The sequence below is a fragment of the Scyliorhinus canicula genome, chromosome 4, assembly GCF_902713615.1.
Source record: "Scyliorhinus canicula chromosome 4, sScyCan1.1, whole genome shotgun sequence".
Classification (NCBI taxonomy): Eukaryota; Metazoa; Chordata; class Chondrichthyes; order Carcharhiniformes; family Scyliorhinidae; genus Scyliorhinus; species Scyliorhinus canicula.
Genome location: NC_052149.1, coordinates 102,387,187 through 102,406,906, shown reverse-complemented (window position 1 = coordinate 102,406,906; position 19,720 = coordinate 102,387,187). Strand labels below are relative to the sequence as shown.

Genomic DNA, 19,720 nt, shown 5'->3' with positions numbered 1-19,720 from the left:
TGAGTGGGGACTTGTCTGGCATCTTGCAGGGCTCGGTGCATTTGTGCACATTGCCGTCACGGAGGCCCTATATGTTTAGTCGGCACAATACATCTATTTCAATGTGGACGGTGCCCACCAGGATGCCCGGGCAGTGGGGTTCGCCACCATTGCCGAGATGCCTGGATCCACGGGTGATCGATGGAATGTATGCCGCCCTATGAGCACCTGCAGATGACAGGATGCTCTTCACAAATAAAAGGGGTACCACTCGATGAACATGCAGTTGGTCTGTGACTTTTAGATGTGCATTATGTACGTCTGCCCCGGATACCGGGGCAGCATGCACGACACCTTCATCCTGGCACACTCGGTTCCCAGCCTTTTCGAGGCACTCCACTGGCTTGGGGGTTGACTTTCGGGTGACAGGGGTTATCCGCTGCGGTCATGGCCAATTACACCTATCTGAAGGCCACAGACCGATGCGGAAACCCGCTACAACGATGCCCATGCAGCGACCAAGGGCCTGATTGAGCGGTGCTTCAGCCTCCTGAAGATGCAGTTCAGGAGCCTGGACCGCTCTGGAGGAGCTGTGAACATTAAGTCTCTGGTCGCGATGGGAGCAGGCCTCCAGGACTTTCAGCGCCAGATTGCGGGGGAGCCTCAGGGGTTATCTCCACTCGCACACCTGTCCCAAGGAGCAGCCATGGGGCCATCAGGTATCCCAAGGGAGGATGAGGTGATGGGGTTGTGCCGGTGATCCGTGCAGCGGTCGTGCCCTCAGACTCCCCGCTTCTGTCCCTGGCACATCTGATGCGCAACGGGCAGAACAGGGCAGCCCCATGTCCCCTGGGACACCCGAGTGGCAGCCGGGCCCACCTAGGCTCAGTCGCCCCAGAAGACGGCCACCAAAGGGAAGTTTTGGGTTGGGGGGGGGGACCCAATTTAGTTCCCCAATTAAGGTGCAATTTAGCATGGCCAATTTGTCTACCCTGCACATCTTTTTGGCTTGTGGGGGCGAGTCCCACACTGCCGCATGTAATTTGAGGTGAAGAGGTTAGATACATTTAAGGGAATGCTACATGAGCAAATAATGAAGGGAAGAGATGGCTATGTTGAAAGTGAGATGATAAAGATGAAAACACCTCAAGAGGAGCATAAACTATGGTATGGGCTGGTTGAGCTGAATGGCCTGTTTCCGAGCTGAAGTATGTTTCCATTTTTAACCATAGTGGATATCGCGGTGTTCAAGTCACCTGCTCTGGAGATACGAGTGCATCATTCTTTAAGTGTAGCTCCATTCATACTTTACCCCAAAATACTTAAAGGAAAGTCTCACTCAATAAGGTTCTTCTCGATTCCAATCATATTTCCACTCAACTTCTCTTAACACACCTAACTTCAAATGGCATATAAACTTAGACCTTTTAATAGAGAGGTGAAATTGCATCATGTGGGTCTGCATCATGCAATGGAAACATTTTCACAATCTTGTGTTTTGAACCCACTGTCCCCTGCACCAGCCAGGTCCCAACCAGATCCCAACTCCACCTTATTATCAATGCCAACATTTCAGCAAGAGAGAACCTATTAACTGGAACTTGCCTTAAAAGGTAGAATTTTCTCTAATCATTTGATAGGGAATCACCAACTTAACAGCTATAAGATTAATAAGCAAACAATAAAATTAGATGATTTTATTTGACTGTGAAAATAATCACTCTAAAAAGTGAGACACACAATCAGCAATTTGCTAATGCTGCAAAAGCCACATTCTGAATTTCTATGACAATACATCTCTTCCCATTATTGAACATTCTGTGGATGTAATTTAATAGTAAAATGTACCTTCATTCCTATTACAGAAAGTAAAAGTTAGAAAGATAGCTTTCATAAGAGCAGTAACACAAATTAAAAGATGTAGCATCTGGTTTAGCACACAGGGCTAAATTGCTGGCTTTTAAAGCAGACCAAGGCAGGCCAGCAGCACGGTTCAATTCCCGTACCAGCCTCCACGAACAGGCGCCGGAATGTGGCGACTAGGGGCTTTTCACAGTAACTTCATTTGAAGCCTACTCGTGACAATAAGTGATTTTCTTTCATTTCATTTCTTTAGAGCATGGCTTTAGAATCCTACCAATAGGCTAAGAAGTTCAAGATAAATTTAAAATTTGGCCAAGCCAGGCTTCAAAGGACCTATTTTTTTCTAATGGGAGTTGTTCTTCCTCATTTATTTACTGAATAAAACCACTGTAGTAAAGTTTAATCTGTGTTACAAGCCAGAGTATTGGTCCAGAATATGGGGTGATTTGGAATAGACATAATAAAATTGGACTGCAAGCTGCAATACAATCTCAGCTTTTGGAGAAGGGGAGTTATAGTAACTATAACAGACCAACTCTAATCTATAGAGATTATGCTTTAAAGGCTCAGTTTCAAAATATAAATATCCTAGTACCAATTGAAACCCTTCATACAGAACACAGACATATAAATATGTGTGTGTGTGAGATAATGCAGTAACAGTCATTTTTAATTGCAGGTGTAAGTTCCATAACTCAAAAGTGCTGTAACTGAGAGTTATGAAGGACTTCCCCACAATTAAAGAAATAATTAAGTTGAACCGTCACTCAAATGATATTCTAATTATTGTGTGGGTTTTGAGTTTAAAAAAAAATCAAATCAATTGTCACATTGAATATCACATTAGTGGATAAAACAATTTATTTTAATGTGAAATATTGGCCCTACAAAATACAACTGTACCCAGAGACCAAAACCCATTCTACTGAAAAAATAAATCAGTTTCTATAATAATGCAAGTAATGATTTAAATACTAAAACTGTAAAATAGTTTACTAAAATTTTCTTTCAAAGAAAATATTTAAATTATAATTTAAGACCTGTTTGGCTATAACTGTTGCTGAACAATGTACAAATGGTCCGAGTTACATTTTGTTGTGCGGTTTAACTGTTGTAAAAAAGTGACGTCAAAAGGATCTTCATATTCTGCTGCATGTTGCATTTTAAAGCCCATTTGTAGTCAATTCTCTGACTCCTTTCTCATCTATAATCAGCGGAGGTCGTAAATCTCGTCCTGCAACATATTTATCCAGACCCTGAAACACAAATTTCAGTTTTAATTCCAGTAAGATTAGTAAGAGAACAGCGCCATTCACATGGAATTAGAACATTTTCAGGATGGTTGTGGATTATAACTGTGTTCTGTCAATACTTTAAAAAATATATATATTTTATTCCAAACATTCACATCAACAAAATTACACAGTCCATCAAAGCATAATCCAAAATTTCCCCTTTTACTCTCTCCCCCTCGCTCCGACAAATAACTCCTCAAATAACATCATGAACGGCCTCACTGCATCTCGAGACCCTCCTCTGACCCCCTCAACTTCTTCTCCAGTCAGAGAAAGTTGTCCCCCAGCCAGGTTACCACCGCTGGCAGTGTATCCAATCTCCAATTCAACAGGATCCTTCGCCAGGCAATCAGAGAGGTGAAGGCCACAACATTGGCCCCCTTACGCTCCAGCATCTCCGGAACCCCTGAGACCCCAAAAATTGCCACCATAGGGTCTGACCTAACCTCTACCCCCATTATCTTAGATAATGTCCCAAACACTGCCTCCCAAAAACTCTCCACCTTCTTGCAGCCCCAGAACACGAGGATGGGGCTCCTCCCACTTGCGCTTTATTCTCACCACTTGTGTCCCACCCAGCTACCCCAACCACCCGTATATATCCCCCAAATGGTCAGGGAGCAGCAGTTGCTCCAACAACGTGTATTCTGGGAGCTTGGGGAACGTCCACCACTCCTTTCATGCAAAGTCCCGCACCTGCTCCTCGGCAGATTAAACCTCTCCGCAGCTTGTCCAGTTCCACAAACTTCCCCTCCAAGACTATATCCTTAACCTGCTCCAGCCCCGCCCTCGTCTACTTTCCAAATCTGTGGTTCCCACACAGTGGTGTCGCACAGACATATTCTTTCCAGCTTGAATTGCCTACTCAGCTGGTTGTATATCCCGATAGTCGACTGCACCACCGCACTCCCTGTATACTTCCCTGGAACTAATGGCAATGGGGCCGTCACCAAGGCCCACAGACTAGACCCCCTACAGGATCCTCTCCTCCAACCTGATCCACTCACCCCCCCCCCCCCTCCCCCCCCCACCTCCCTGGCCCCCACAAACCCCATTCTGTTGCCCAACAAAAGGGCCACCCCCACTCGACTTCGAATCAAAAACTCAGTGAAATACTTGTTCCACCCATTCCTTCCTTTGCCTAATCTGTTCCTTCACCTGGAAATATGTCTCCTGCAAGAAAATCGCCTCCGCTGTCATACCCCTCAGGTGTGCAAAAACCTGGGGCGCGATTCTCTGCTCCCCACCCGGGGGGTGGGGGGGGGGGGGGGGGGGGGGGGAGAGAATCGCGGGAGGGCCGATGAATCACGACACGCCGCCCTGGCACCCCCCGCGATTATCCCACCCCCCCAAAATGGCGAGTTGCGTTTTGCAACACGCCACTCGGAGAATCGCCGCTCGCTGTTTCTCATGGCGACCGGCGATTCTCCAGCCCGGATGGGCCGAGCGGCCTGCCGGACCCGACCGGTTCACGCCGGCGTCAACCACACCTGGTCACTGCCGGCGTGAACATCGCGCGACCGGTAAGTGTGGGGCCTGTGGGGGGGCGGAGGGAGGATCGAGCACCACGGGCGTGCTCATGAGATGTCTGGCCCGCGATCGGTGCCCACCAATCATCGGGCCGGCGTCTCTAAAGGACGCACTCTTTTCCCTCCGCCGCCCCACAAGATCAAGCCGCCATGTCTTGCGGGGCAGCGGAGGGGAAGACGGCAAACGGCATGCGGGGGTTGGTGCGGCCAACCTGTGCATGCGCGGCTGACGTCACTTAGGCACCGCTGGCCGCGTCATTCTCGACGCGCTGCTTTGACGCAATCGTCAAGGCCCGGCACCCGAGATTCACGTGCTGCCGCTTCTAGCCCCCCCGGCGTCAGCTGTTTCTCTCCATTTCAGAGAATCGCGCCCCAGGGATTTGGACCTGCCCATTTAGCCCCCATACGAGTCACGTTATGACTCGTCCTAGAGGCTTGTGCATCCATCCCCCTCTATCGTCTGCGATCGTCCCCCCCTCCCCATCCGTTCTGCCTCACCTAATCCCACTCTGAACCGGGCCCATCCAAGATGGCCCCCTCTCCACCCATGACTACACTCAACCTCCTAACCCGCCATGTTGCATTCCCCCAGTTTCCCCCCCCAACACGCACACCTGACCATCCCCTGCGACCTCCTCCCCCACCTCACTTCTGTTCACTAGCATTGCTTGCTAGCGTGGCAACTCCCGCCCGAAGGCCCCCTTTACACCGCTCCCACCCCCCCCCCCCCCCCACCAGTCCTTCCTTAGCCTGCGCAACATGCCTCTAACTCACCTGAATAACACCAAGGGCCCCATCAAATGCACCCCTTACATGAATCAAACACCAAAAGTCACAAACAACTTCCTCTCAAAAAACATACGGTCGGGGGTGGGAGGTGTGTGCGTGTGATTACTCCCCGTTACAAGCTTACAGCTTATAAAAATAAGACCTTCAGAAACACAAAACAGCAGCAACATTCAACTTTTGAGAACTTAACTCCTCCATCCCACACTGCCCCTCAGTTCTCCCCCAACTTATGATCCCTTTTAAAGCAATTCACCTCATCCAGCCTCTCAAAGTTATACTCCCAGCCGTCATAAGTAAGAGTCTGGCTGGATACAGCACCCCAAAACGGACATCACCTTGGCCTTGTTGAATCTCGCATGCCTCTTCGCCAGCTCTGGACCAATGTCCTGGTAAATCCAGACTTGATTATCCTCCCATTCAGAGACTCACTTCGCCCCAGCCCACCTCAGGATCTTCTGGCCCACGAACCTGTCGTGGCGCAGAATCACCGCCTGCGGCAGCTCCCCACTCAGCCTCTGCCTTGAGGACCTGTGGGCCCGATCCACTCTGGGGTCATGTCCGACAGCTTCTCCTCCACCAACCAACTAGCATCCTCGAAAGGTACTTTGTTGCGTTCATTCCCCCCACACCCTCCAGCAGTTCCACAATCCGCAAATTCTGTCATCTGGACCCATTTCCCCGCTCCTCCACCTTCAACCACAGCTACGTGCACAGATTCTCCAAGATCCCCATCTCCGCCTCCAACGATGCAATACGGTCACTCTGGCCGGACACCACTTTTCCACATCGTGGATTGTTGCCCCTTGCGCCTCGAGACACTTTTCGAGCCAATCCAACGACCCTCAAAGAGGTGTCACTGCTCCCTCAATTGTCCTCGTCTTGTCACTGTGCATCTCCTTCCTCTGCTGTCGAAATTCCTCCTTGATGAAGCTCATCAATTGCTCCATCTGAGGTTTTCCTACCCACAGCGGCCCTTCCCCCTCCGCCATTCTCATAATTGGTACTGTGCCACGTTTCCTCCAACTCCTTAGCCAGGTCCTTCACTATCTTCTGCCAAGTCTGATAGCCAGTAGACATGTCAATCAAGAGGAGAATCTCTTCTCCGACACCGTCCGCTCCAGATTACTGCCGAAACTACCCCGCTGATGGGTAAAAAGTGCAGAAACTAACGCCTTTGAGGCGGAGCGGCCCATAAGCGACCCCTCACAACATGGCCACCACCGGAAGTCGTGTCCTGTCACTAGTGGCTTCAAGTGATCCTACCTATTTGCAATTTAGAAAAATCCCACATGTAGTGAGTTTTGGGAGCCTAAATTCAGCTTGCAGAGGGGATGAACTGACAATATAGCACTGATAGTTCAGAGCAATTGACAGAAACCTGCCAATCCCATGCAGATAGGTCAAAGGGGACTGTGTTGGAAAGTGTAAACAATTGGACTGGAGGGTGTGTTCTTCTGATACTGGTGTTATAGGGACATAACGGGATGATTTCTTCTGTGTATTAGAACTGGTTAAGTACAAAGGGCGTACAATTTTGCTGCACTAAAGGAAGTCATTCTTTAATTCTTAGAAAAAAAGCAGAGGTGAACTTTATTCCACACATGATCCCAAGACATCGTATGTGGTCTTGGAATGCTCTTACAGATACAGGGGAACCAAAATGCTTCATTCTTTGGCAAGCACCAAAATTGAATGAAAAAAAGAAAAACAATTTTTATTTATATTCGCTTGGTAGCACAGATCTTGAGTACTGCTGAAAAAAAGAAATGCTGCTGGAGCTTTTCATTTTGCATTTCTCAGGACAGTATAAATGCTTGCTCTCTTTGAAACTTGGTATCTGTCCAGGTGAGTGCATGACAAAAAAACTTTGGCAGCACATCTCTTTTCAGCAATGTTTTGTACTCAGCAATCAGTGCTTACATCGTTGCATTTTCAGATCTGTCCTATTAATTGTTGATCAATGAAGGAGAATCTGGAGTATGTTTACACTGTCGATGCCTTCCAAGAATCCTTGAATGGTTCTTGCTGCCATATAGCACAGGACAATTTTTATACCCCCTGAAGTAATCTTAAAAGTACATTCAGCTATTTTAAAATCTCCTTCAATGAACATCCAAAGGTTTGTCATGATTATAGTAAGAAGTCTTACAACACCAGGTTAAAATCCAAAAGGTTTGTTTCAAATCACTAGCTTTCGGAGCACTGCTCCTTCCTATGGTGAATGAAGAGGCAGGTTCCATAAACATATATATATATATGGACAAAGTCAAAGATGCAAGACGATACTTTGAATGCAAGCATTTGCAGGTAATTAAGTCTTTACAGATCCCGAGAGAGGGGTAATCCCAAGTTAAAGAGGTGTGAATTGTAGGATTTAGCAAGCCCAGGCCAGGTGGTGAGGGGTGAATGTAATGCGGCATGACTCCAAGGTCCCGGTTGAGGCCGTACTCATGTGTGCGGAACTGGGCTATAAGTTTCTGCTCGGCGATTCTGCGTTGTTGCGCGTCCTGAAGGCTGCCTTGGAGAACACTTACCCGAAGATCAGATGCTGAATGCCCTTGACTGCTGAAGTGTTCCCCGACTGGAAGGGAACATTCCTGCCTGGTGATTGTCGCGCGATGCCTGTTCATCCGTTGTCGCAGCGTCTGCATGGTCTCGCCAATGTACCCCGCTTCGGGACATCCTTTCCTGCAGCGGATGAGGTACACAATGCTGGCCGAGTCGCACGAGTATGTACTGCGTACCTGGTGGGTGGTGTTCTCACGTGTAATGGTGGTACCCATGTCGATGATCTGGCACGTCTTGCAGAGATTGCCATGGCAGGGTTGTGTGGTGTCGTGGTCGCTGTTCTGAAGGCAGGATAGTTTGCTGCAAATGATGGGTTTGTTTGAGGTTGCGCGGTTGTTTGAAAGCAAGTAGTGGGGATGTGGGGATGACCTTGGCAAGATGCTCGTCTTCATCGATGATGTGTTGAAGGTTGCGAAGAAGATGTGTCATCATGTCATCGATGAAGACGAACGCTGAGGACCTGGGTTTGATCCCGACCCTGGGTCACTGTCCGTGTGGAGTTTGCACATTCTCCCAGTGTCTGCGTGGGTCTTTTTTTGACTGAGGCTTCCAGTTCTGAGCTTTCACCTTCAAACAGCCAGAGCCCAAACCATAGTCCAAGGAGATAGGGAGAGAAGTGGAACCTATAATAAATGGCCTTGACTGGGGAGCTCAACAGCGCCTTGTCAAATGCAGGGGGATTAAGTTTCTAATTACAGGGTGAATTTCAGTGAAATACGTTTACCACGAGTTACAGGTACAATATAGGGGCAATATTACTAGAACAGTGTATATTTCTTCAGCAGCCTTAATATAATAATATCCCAAGATGTTTCACAGGAGTATTATAAAACAAGAGGACACAAAGCCATAGAAGGAGGTATTAGGTTTGATGACCAAAAGCTTGGGCAAAGGAATTTTAAGGAGTGGCCTAAAGGAGAAAAGCATGGTAGAGAAACAGAGGTGCATGGACCGAATTCCAGAGCCGAGGATCCTGATACCCACCAAAGATTCAGAGCCCCCCCACTGCGATGATTGATGTGTGCGGCTAATGATGCCCCCTCTGTGTCCCACAGGAGAAGTTGGCCCACAACAGATAGAAGCGAGACTAGACATGGCAGCATGGTGGTTAACACTGCTGCCTCACGGCGCTGAGGACCTGGGTTCGATCCCGACCCTGGGTCATTGTCCGTGTGGAGTTTGCACATTCTCCCAGTGTCTAAGTTGGTAGATGGATTGGCCATGCTAAATTGCCCCTGAATTGGAAAAAAGATATTTGAGTACTCTAAATTTCTTTTAAAAAAGGGAGAGGGCCCAGATGTGCGGCAGGGTATCAGACATCAGAGTCCTCACTCCCTACAAGGAACGAGCCCTTGAAGTCACTGGGGGGCTGAGAACAGATCAGTCACCAACGTAGAGGTGGGCGTATGGTGCAGAGGCGAGGGTACATCCGCCCCCATCCAGATGAACTGTCAAACGTGAGTTGTTACTGCCTTACAGAATGACACATCACTCCCAGTGACCACATGTCCATTCTCCCGCAGGTTCTTCATCAGATGGTGCCGGCCAATCTGGGGTGCGGCCATGAGATTCCGAGGGGGATGTCAGCGACTCTCCAGCAGGTCCAAAATGGAGGAGTCCTAGAGGTCACGGGCGCAGAAGGTGGCCCCAGCAATGTGTGGCACTGAGGCCAACACTGCTAGGGTGGCAACCACAGTGCAGAGCCTGGTGCACGACCTCGGTAGCATGAGTGGATGAGTTCAAGGTGTGGCTCAGTCGGTGACACCCATGGCTGAGCGCCTAGACAATGTGTCCCAGTCACTGGGGGATGTGACCCCTGTACCAAGCAGACTTTGATGAGGTGCAGCGGCACATGTCCTAGTCTCAGGTGGGCATTGCCAAGGTCCTCCAGAGCACATCCAAGACCCATGTGGGCATTGCTGTGGCATTGCGTGACATGTCCCAGTCTCAGGTAGGCATAGCTGAGGTACTGCAGAGCATGTCCTGGTTACTGGAGGGATGTGTACTGCAGTTCACCACCAGAGTGGTTGAGGCATCGGGTCTGCATCTTGAGGAGTCTGATGCACCGATCAAAGACAGTCCAGATAGTCACATAGGCTTATTTTTATCGGGTCTTCATTTGGATCATCAGCCTTCGTACTGGAGTCATTAGCCAGATCCTCAGCGGGTATCTCTTATCACCCAAGAGCCAACCGGCCATCCTGGGATGGTCCTCGAAGAGGCCAGTGATGTCCGTCTGCCCCAGGATGTAGCTGTTAGGCACACTCCCTGGGAAGCGTGCATAAACGTCTCATGCCTCTTGGAAACCTTCCCAGACAGAATTCTTAACTTTGTCTCATTGAAGGACCATCAAGTTGCAGTAGCAGTGGTTACAGTAATTAATTAGCTGGGATAAAGGATGCATGTATCATTAGTTGCATTTATAGATTACATATCTGCAACAATTGAACCAATCATTTGTCCAGTTTATTTATTTATGTTTTTAGTCTGCTACATTATTTTATACACAATAATGTTTTTTAAATTCCAAAAGTGTAATAAAAAAGTGCTGGAAACACTCAGCAGATCTGGCAGCAACTGTGCGGAGAGAGACGAGTTAATGTTTCAAGTCCAATCTGACTCTTCTAAAGGTGTGCTAGTCAGTGGCCAGTCCAGCATTTCTTACTAATGCCTAGCTACCCTGGTGGTGGACTTCAGTGAATCATGGTATTCGATGTGGTAATTGCACTCCCACAATGCTGTTAAGGTAGGGAGTTCCAGGATTTTAACTCTGCGGTAATGAAGGAATGGTGAAGTATATTTAAGTCAAGATAGTCTGTGGCTCAGAGGAAACCTAGGAAGTGATGGTGTTCCTCTGCATTGGTTGCCCTTGTTCTCCTAGACTTTTGGAATTGCTGCCAAAGCAGCCATGGTGAGTTGCTGCAGTGCTTCCTGTAGACGAGACACTCTGCAGCCATGGTAGACCAATGGAGAAGGAAGAGGTTGTTGAAGCCAATGGATTGGGTAACAATCAAGCAGATTGCTTTATTCTGTATAGTGTCAAGCTACGAGTGCTGAAGCTGAAGGCGACTGAAAAGCATTCCATGACATTCCTGACTTGTGCCGTGTTGGTAGAAGAGAGTGCTTTGAAGACTCAGGGTGTGCTATTTGCTGTTAAATACCCAGCCTCTGATGCCACTAAAATACAGCATAGGTGGCTATGCTCTATGATGTTGGAAATGGTTATTGCATGATAATTGTGTGTGGTACCAATGTCACTTACTATTTATCATCCCAAGCCTGGGAACAGGATGGGCGACTTCATTATGTGAAGAATGAATTACTTTGTGCATTCATCTCCATTTGTAATTATAAGCAAGTGTTTCCATTTCTAACCTTATGGTTGAGAGATCATGGAAGCAACAGTCATCACTAAGGAATTCTTGCAGTGATACCCTGGGACTGACATGATTGTACTTAAACAACCACAACCATCCTTTGTGCCAAGCTGACTCCAGGTACTGAGAATTAACTGTGAGGTAACAAAGCACTACGCACTTTTTGGAGCAGACAGGAAAATGTGGGGGTTCGCTCATCTGGCTTCATGCATTTTATAGGCCTGTGATATGCTGTTTTATTCACTGTACTCATAAGGGTTCAGGTTCTGACTTACATAAGATTTGCTCCATTCATGGAAACTGCCATTTAGTTGTGAAGTTAAGATTTGGGAGGAACAGTCTTTTGCAACAGTCTGTTCTAATCATACTGTCCAAATCTTCTCAGAACTCATTGTTCAAAACCACTAATTAGTTGAAACAAAACTGTGACAAAAATGGCTTTTAGACAAGTGGAAAAGATTTGCAATAAATCCCATATGTCTCAAACAGAAAATAAAATTCAACTCTTCCTCACTTTTACATATTGCTAGAATTTGATTATCTTAGAACATAGAACAGTACAGCACAGAACAGGCCCTTCGGCCCTCGATGTTGTGCCGAGCAATGATCACCCTACTCAAACCCACATATCCACCCTGTACCCGTAACCCAACAACCCCCCCCTTAACCTTACTTTTTAGGACACTACGGGCAATTTAGCATGGCCAATCCACCTAACCCGCACATCTTTGGACTGTGGGAGGAAACCGGAGCACCCGGAGGAAACCCACGCCCACACGGGGAGGACGTGCAGACTCCGCACAGACAGTGACCCAGCCGGGAATCGAACCTGGGACCCTGGAGCTGTGAAGCATTTATGCTAACCACCATGCTACCGTGCTGCCACCATGATACCGTGCCAGGTTTAGTAATCAGGACGATTCTTTTATGAAATGAAATGAAATGAAAATTAAAATCGCTTATTGTCACAAATAGGCTTCAAATGAAGTTACTGTGAAAAGCCCCTAGTCGCCACATTCTGACGCCTGTTCGGGGAGGCTGGTACGGGAATTGAACCGTGCTGCTGGCCTGCTTTAAAAGCCGGCTCTTTAGCCCTGTGCTAAACCAGCCCCAGTAAATGTAGGTCTTCCGCTGTTCAAGCCAATTAATAATTATAAGTAATATTAGATTAGGACAATGATTTCTGAATTTAAAATAAAATTATAATATCAGTGATATTGTAGGTAGAATTAATTTAACTTTAGATAACATAAAATGTATCAGAATTTGCTCTTCAAAATGGTATGCTACCCGCCTGCTGATATTCTACTTTGGAATACAGGAAGTATGCTGCTACCTCCAAGGTGACTCATAAGCATTGATTGCAGGGGCTGCATTTCACAAAAAAAAAAAATTTATGCCACAAGATGTAACCTGACCAACAGCCCATTGTCATTCTCCACGGACCACTGGCAACAGCATTAAGAGGGTACTGCAATTTTAAAAGTAGCAGGATTCCCCAACGTTTATCAAGCTATAGATGTGTAACTGTGCAGCTAACGGTTCTCATTTGGCCGATCCTTTAATCGACTTTGTCCAGCACATTCGTGGCCAGCAAAACTGCATTATGCAATTGGATACTCACTTTCTGGCAGCTGACAAAATAAAATTTCACCCACACTCTTTGACTTAGCAAGGTACGTAACTGGGTAGATCTTGGGAGATCAAGAATACAATTTTTGGGGTGGCACTGTGGTTAGCATTGCTGCCTCACGGCGATGAGAAGTGGGTTCGATCCTGGCCCTGAGTCACTGTCTGTGTGGAGTTTCACATTCTCCTCGTATTTACGTGGGTCTCACCCCTACAACCCAAAAATGATATGCAGAGAAGGTGGATTGCCCATGCTAAATTGCCTCTTTATTGGGAAGAAAAGAACTGCGTACTCCAAATTTATTTTTTTAATTTTTAAAAAAGAATACCATTTACAGCAAATACCAATGCTTCTAATATGGTTATAACAAGGTCTATTTTGACAACAATCGTGATGAAGAATACAACTAGAAATCTTAAAACAGTGGCCTAGATTTTCCACTGTCCACCGCCGGTAGTAGGGTTCCCGATGCAGCGGAGAATTGAAAAATCCAGACCGGCGCCGGTAATGGGGTCCCTGATGCAACAGAGAATTGAAAAATCTGGTGCTGGTCGCGGTACTGCAGTTCGCGCCTGCGTGCCAGCGGGAGGATGTTAATCGACTTAGCGGGTCCGACCTTCAGTGATTCTTCTGTCCTCTGGGCCAGGCTTTACGACAGCTCTCACCAAATGTGAGCCTGGTGTGGTTGCCCTTGCAATGGTCCAAGGGGGTTGCCCTTAATGGAGTTGTCCCCAAAATCAACACCCCGCTCCCCCCCACCCACACACAATGAACAACTGCTCCTGAATCATAAATTTGCATGACGAGGAATACAGACTTGCTTCCTGATTTGCCTCCCAGGGGAATGTGAACCGGCAGCAATTCTCCCCCGGTGGGAGAACATAGGGCTGGATTCTCCGGTCGCTGACGCCAAAATTGCGTTCGGCGAACGGCCGGAGAATCTATATACCCAACGAAATCGGAGGTGGCGCCGCTTTTGCAATGCTCCACCTCCTCCAAAACGGCATACTCGTAGAGTACGCCGCGCCACGTATCGACGGCCTAAAGCCATTGCCTGAGGCCCGTCCCCCCTCGATGCTCCGTTCCCGCGACGTGGGACACGTGTGGTCTCATCCGTTGGGAACTTGGCGTGGCGGCTGCGGACTCAGTCCACCGCCACAGTCGGGGGAGGGCCAATCTGTTGGCGGAGGGGGGGGGGGGGGCGTATTCGGGGCTTGGGACACTGTGGTGGGGCAGTCCGGGGCGCGCGAGCCCGTGTCGCGTCTTTTCATCCGACGTCATTTCGTCCAACGACACTTCGTCCACGTCTTTTGGTCCAACGTCTTTTTGTCCGCCCGTCTTTTGGTCCAACGTCACTTCGTCCAATTAACCAATTACAAATCAACTCCGTATAAAAGCATTTAATTGATAGAAAGCAGGCACAATACAGCAAGTGAATTTAATTGCTAAAATGCAAGTAATTGATGAAATGCAAGTAAAATGCAAGCTGAAAAATGCAGTTAAAAAGTTAAAAAATCTAAAAATGCATTTAAAAAGATCTAAAAGTTTACTAAGGATGAATTCCCGAAATTACTTAAAATTGATGTAAATTGTGAGCAACATTCCTCAAGAAATCAATTTTCGCTGTAGGAACATATTCAACGACCAATCTTTTGAGGCGTTCAGTTATTTTCTTGTATCGCGTACATGACGTCGACTGATCTCCCCGAAGAATTTGAGCCTTTTTGCCTATTATTAGCCCTTCCCTGAACTTTGCCATTTCTGGATGGGCGAATTCGGGATTAGGAAAGAGACCGATAATATCTATCCTTTAACGAGGCTCGTTAAAGGGGAGAGAACGATAATAACTATCCTTTAACGAGGCTCGTTAAAGGAAAGAGGCTGGTAATAAAGATCCTTTATTGTATATTATGTGCATTTGAGAAGATTTCTATTTACAAAAGTTAAAGTGGAGTGGAGTGCTACTAAGCAAGTTTGGTCATGCTAAATTACTATGCTACTAAAAAAGTCTTTGACAAAAAAAATCATCCGACAAAAACACGTAAAAAGTCACAAACATTCTTTGACAAAAAAAATCATTCGACAAAAACACTCAAAAAGTCACAAAAATTATTTGACCAAGAAAATCATCCGACAAAAACACGTAAAAAGTCACATAAATTCTTTGACGAAAAAAATCACCGGACAAAATGACGTTGGACCAAAAGACGAGCGGACAAAAAGACGTTGGACCAAAAGACGTGGACGAATTGTCGTTGGACGAAATGACGTCGGACGAAAAGACATAGCACCGCGCGAGCCGGCCGAAAACGGCCTCCGCCACGAAGCATGGCGCGGCTGTGGCCGTGCCCATGCACCCGGCAATTTTCCAGCCTGTATCGGCAGCTAGAGCCGGTGCTTTATGCTGCCACCCTACTAGCCCCCAGCAAAATGTGGAATTGGTGGCCGTTTTGCGTCAGTTTTCCGCCACCGTTCCCACGACTCCGTGGGGACATAGCCCCCAGAATTGGAGAATCCAGCCTATAGTCTCCCAAACAAGAAACTTGTCTAGTGGTTAGAGCGTTCGGCAATATATTCTGGCTGGAGTCTCAAGGATTGTCCATGTTGGACCACTTGGAGGTACCAGAGAAGGAAGGTAGCCAAAAACAGTTTGAAATAGGCTGGCAACTTAACCTTCCAATGAAAGGAACAATTAAAAATGGCAGCAGCTGGCTTGGTATTAATAAGAGTTAATTATAGGCTGTTACTGCCAAGTTGTATCAATTTGGTCTGGTGAAAATTAACCCCAACGTGTGGAAGCAAGCCCAGTGATACAGCCCAATGCACAAAGATTATGGGCTATCCACATGCTAGGAAATAGAAAATAAAGAGAGAAGCAGAAAGATATGGGGCGGAATCCTCTGCTTCTGCGGCTAAGTGCCGACGCCGGCATGGGACCTGTGGTGTGTCATGACCCGCAAATCGGCGTGAACCCCTCACCGATTCTGGTGAGGGGCTAGCACCGGCACCGCGTGAAACACCCGGGGCTCGTGCCAAAAATGGCCGGAGAATCAACGGTTCCCGGGCCGCGCATGCGCACGGCTGATGACCTCCACCGGTCATGCCGTACAACATGGCGTCAGCCATGTGCGACCCCAACCTGCCAATCACGACCCTTCAGCCCACCCCCTGGCCACCTCCCACCAGTCTCCCCTAGCCCGAGCACATGCCCTCCCGGCCAGCGGAACGGATTCCCGCTGAGTGTGGGAGCGCTGGTACAGCCTGCAGCCATCACGCCGGGTTCCCACAGTTGGGACCATCCGTAGCCTGTGCCTTCGGGAACTTGGCCCATCGGGGCTGGAGCATCATGAGTGGGCCTACCAATGATGCGCCTACGCCATTGAAACGGTGCGCGTCACGATGACGGCAGTTTGAAGGGGGAGAAGCATGGCAGACCGGCATCAAACTGGCACCAGCCCCGACTTTGGCATGAAAATCCATTCGCCGCCTGATCGCCAAACACGACTTTGGCGCCGGGCTACGGAGAATCCCGCCCTGGGTCATGGTTGTGCACAGCCCAATTCCACAATCTCTTTTGCAGAGGTCCTGAAAGCTTTCTCTCTTCAATCCTGTCCCTAAAGCTCCCAGGTTTCTTTCCGTTTCTCCTTACCAGACTTAACCTTAACAGACTCATTCTTCAAGTTCCTCAGTAGAAAGTGTCATAAGTACATTCAAGTTTAAATTTCTTAAAATGAAAACAGGTTATACTTTGTATTATGGCAGGACTGAGAGGAGGTGGGTGTTGAGGAAGAGTGGAAGCCACATGGGATAATTCATTCAAAGGGGCATACTAAGGAGAAACAGGGAGCATAGGCAAAACGGTAGCACAGTGGTTAGGACTGTTGCTGCACAACTCCAAGGTCCCAGTTCGATTCGCGGCTTGGGTCACTTTCTGTGATGAGTCTGCACATTCTCCCCGTGTCTGTGTTGGTTTCCTCTGGGTGCTCCGGTTTCTTCCCACAGTCCAAAGATGTGCAGGTTAGGAGGATTAACCATGTAAATTGCCCTTTGTGTCCAAAAAGGTTAGGCGGGGTTACTGGGTTATGGGGATAGGGTGGAGGTGTGGCCTTAGGTGGGGTGCTCTTTCCAAGGACCGGTGCAGACTCAATGGGCCAAATGGCCTCCTTCTGCACTGCAAATTCTATGATTCTAAGTCCCAGCAAGAGGTTCCTATGGCTCTGCAATATAATACTCTACCAGTAGGACTCATGCTCAAATCTTGCCAGAAGCATGAGAAACATGTTTAATTGGACACCATTTAGAGATCGCCAGAGCTGATGCTGCCTGGGACTCATCTAACACTATGGCTGAAGATAGAGCAGTACATCTCGCGCCATGCGTATGCATGAATCATACTCACTCAGCAGCTCATGAGACATTCACCACTGCAATATGCGCATGTTTATCATGGTAGGTTTTCTGGTTAAATTGACTTCTCTGTACAAGGTTTGTTAGATTGGTTTATAGAAGACTTGCTCAACTATATACCACATTTAGCCTTGTAGCTATTGAATTGATTTTAAATAACTTACTAACCCTCACACTAATTATTTATAATTACGTTTTCACATCACTTCTTACTGGTGTTAAATAAACAGACTCACCTCTCCAGCATAAGACACAAGTGCAGAAATTTCACATTTGATTGGAACATCTGTTAACTCCTTCAGACTGAAAAGTAAAATATGATTTTCAGTAGTTTATTAAAAACTCACTCAGCAAATACCAAGTCTCCTTAGAATCTATCACCACAATTCTTGCATAGCCACTTTTTAACACATCATTTTAATAGACTTCAAAAGGTTCATGTTAAGCCAGAGATAATTGGATTCGAACTGTAAACAACTATGTGCCCCATTTGGAGGTGACTGGAAATATGTATTTTCAAAAAACCTGACATCATACAGCAGTGCTTTCCACTTCCCTGTGATACTAAAATCAAGTGGTCTTATTCACTATGAATCACAGTCATTGCAAAAGCATCAATACCGTTGAAACCTTCAATGTACTTCTGCAATCGGATCAAAACTTCATACTTATAAGTGAAGGGAACATGTTACATTGAACATGTAAAAAATGTCAAATCAGGTTGCAAGGTGGAATAATGGTAAACATAACCTCTGATTTTAATAACAGAACTGTTTCCTTTCTCTTATATATTCAATTGAAAGAAATGTGTTAATGTTAGTACATCAATGGAATTTAAGTTTATTTCAATATAAGGAAGTAAGGGCTGGGGTTGGAAGAGCCACTGTAAACAAAAATGAAGCTCAAAGATGAATTTGAGGACAATTTGGCTTTCAGTTAATTTTGTGGTATGTGAGTGCACTCTAGTAACCTCAACACTAAAGGAATCAAATGAATGACCTGTAATTTTAAATTGGAATTTTGACTGATGTATTTGTGGATAGATTCTTTCGAAGACACAGCATTGCTGAATTAAAAGCCCAAACCGACCACCAATACTCAAGTTAACATGCTAAGAAGTGTTGAGGCATGCAACCCTTGGTTTGTGTTAGTATGTCTCTTCACCGCCAATCTAACAAGCCCAGCATTTACCTGCAACTGCCAATGTCTAAACCTAACTGACGTGTGAAAGAATTGCATTATGAACACATAGGCATGGACTATTTTCTTATGCTCAATGGCATTATCTCTATTCTATTGATGCACATTTAAAAAAAAAATCAAGGATTGAGAAACAGCGAATATAGTGGGTGTGGTTTTTGTAAAATAAATTTAGAGGACCCAATTCATTTTTTCCAATTAAGGGGCAATTTAGCGTATTCAATTCACCTACCTTGCACATCTTTGGGTTGTGGGGGCCAAACCCGCGCAACACGGGGAGAATGTTCAAACTCCACACGGACAGTGACCCAGAGCCAGGATCGAACATGGGACCTCAGCGCTGTGAGACTGCAGTGCTTCCACTGCGCCATCGTGCTGCCCTATAGCGAGTGTGGTAAAGTGGCTGTGTTGTACTTGAGCAAGAGTGCAACCTGGCTGGTAGATCCCGGGAAGGGCCTCTTGCGGGCTTACCGGCAGCCTTCACGTCTCGTGGATATACCTAAGTCCCGTGAGGTGTAGAAATCGGAAATCATGCCCAACTACCGGTCTCTCAGTATCTACCAGCCTCCCCATAGATGCTGCAGCTGGGCGGCATTAAGTACTGCTTCACATAAACGTGGACCAGATGGAAGAGAACCCAGGGGTCTACCAGGCCATCAGAGACCTCGGGTAGCCAAGGATAGTGCAGGGTGCCTCCATGGCCCAACCCCTGGAATGCCAAGGTGCCCAGGTGGCACTGTCAACGGTCAAGGTCAGGGGGGGGGGGGCATACCCATAAAAGGAGAGTGGGGGGAAATCTGACGGATGGGGTGAATGTGGCAGATATGTAGGGGCCTCAAGGGGGTTGGAGGCTGACGGGTGGGGATCCATGAATGGGGGCGGGGCGGGCTGAAGAGGGAGAATCTGTAGGGTCCCCATCGTGGGGTGCCCTCACTCGGGGGTGGATGCGGGGTAGCGCACATGTGGGGGGGAGTGACATTGTCCATGGGTGGGTTGGGGGTGTGCCCACAAGCTGACTTAGAGATCGGGGCACCCTTTCAAAATGGAAGCCCGATCTCGGAGTTCAGGTCCCCAGTGCTGAAA

The 19,720-nt window shown here is 47.3% G+C and overlaps 1 protein-coding gene across 2 annotated transcripts in view; it reads right to left on the bottom strand.

Annotated features, from left to right (window-relative positions):
* Positions 1 to 1,661: 1,661 nt before the first annotated feature.
* uap1 (UDP-N-acetylglucosamine pyrophosphorylase 1) overlaps positions 1,662 to 19,720 on the bottom strand; it is a 54,589-nt gene continuing 36,530 nt past the window's right edge. For both annotated transcript variants that reach the window (XM_038794918.1, XM_038794919.1), the window contains 2 exons: positions 17,674 to 17,740; positions 1,662 to 3,098 (listed from right to left, as the gene is read on the bottom strand). In XM_038794918.1, the coding sequence (XP_038650846.1) occupies positions 3,006 to 3,098; positions 17,674 to 17,740 (160 nt within the window). In that variant the 3' untranslated portion in view covers positions 1,662 to 3,005. The remainder of the gene's footprint in view (positions 3,099 to 17,673; positions 17,741 to 19,720) is intronic.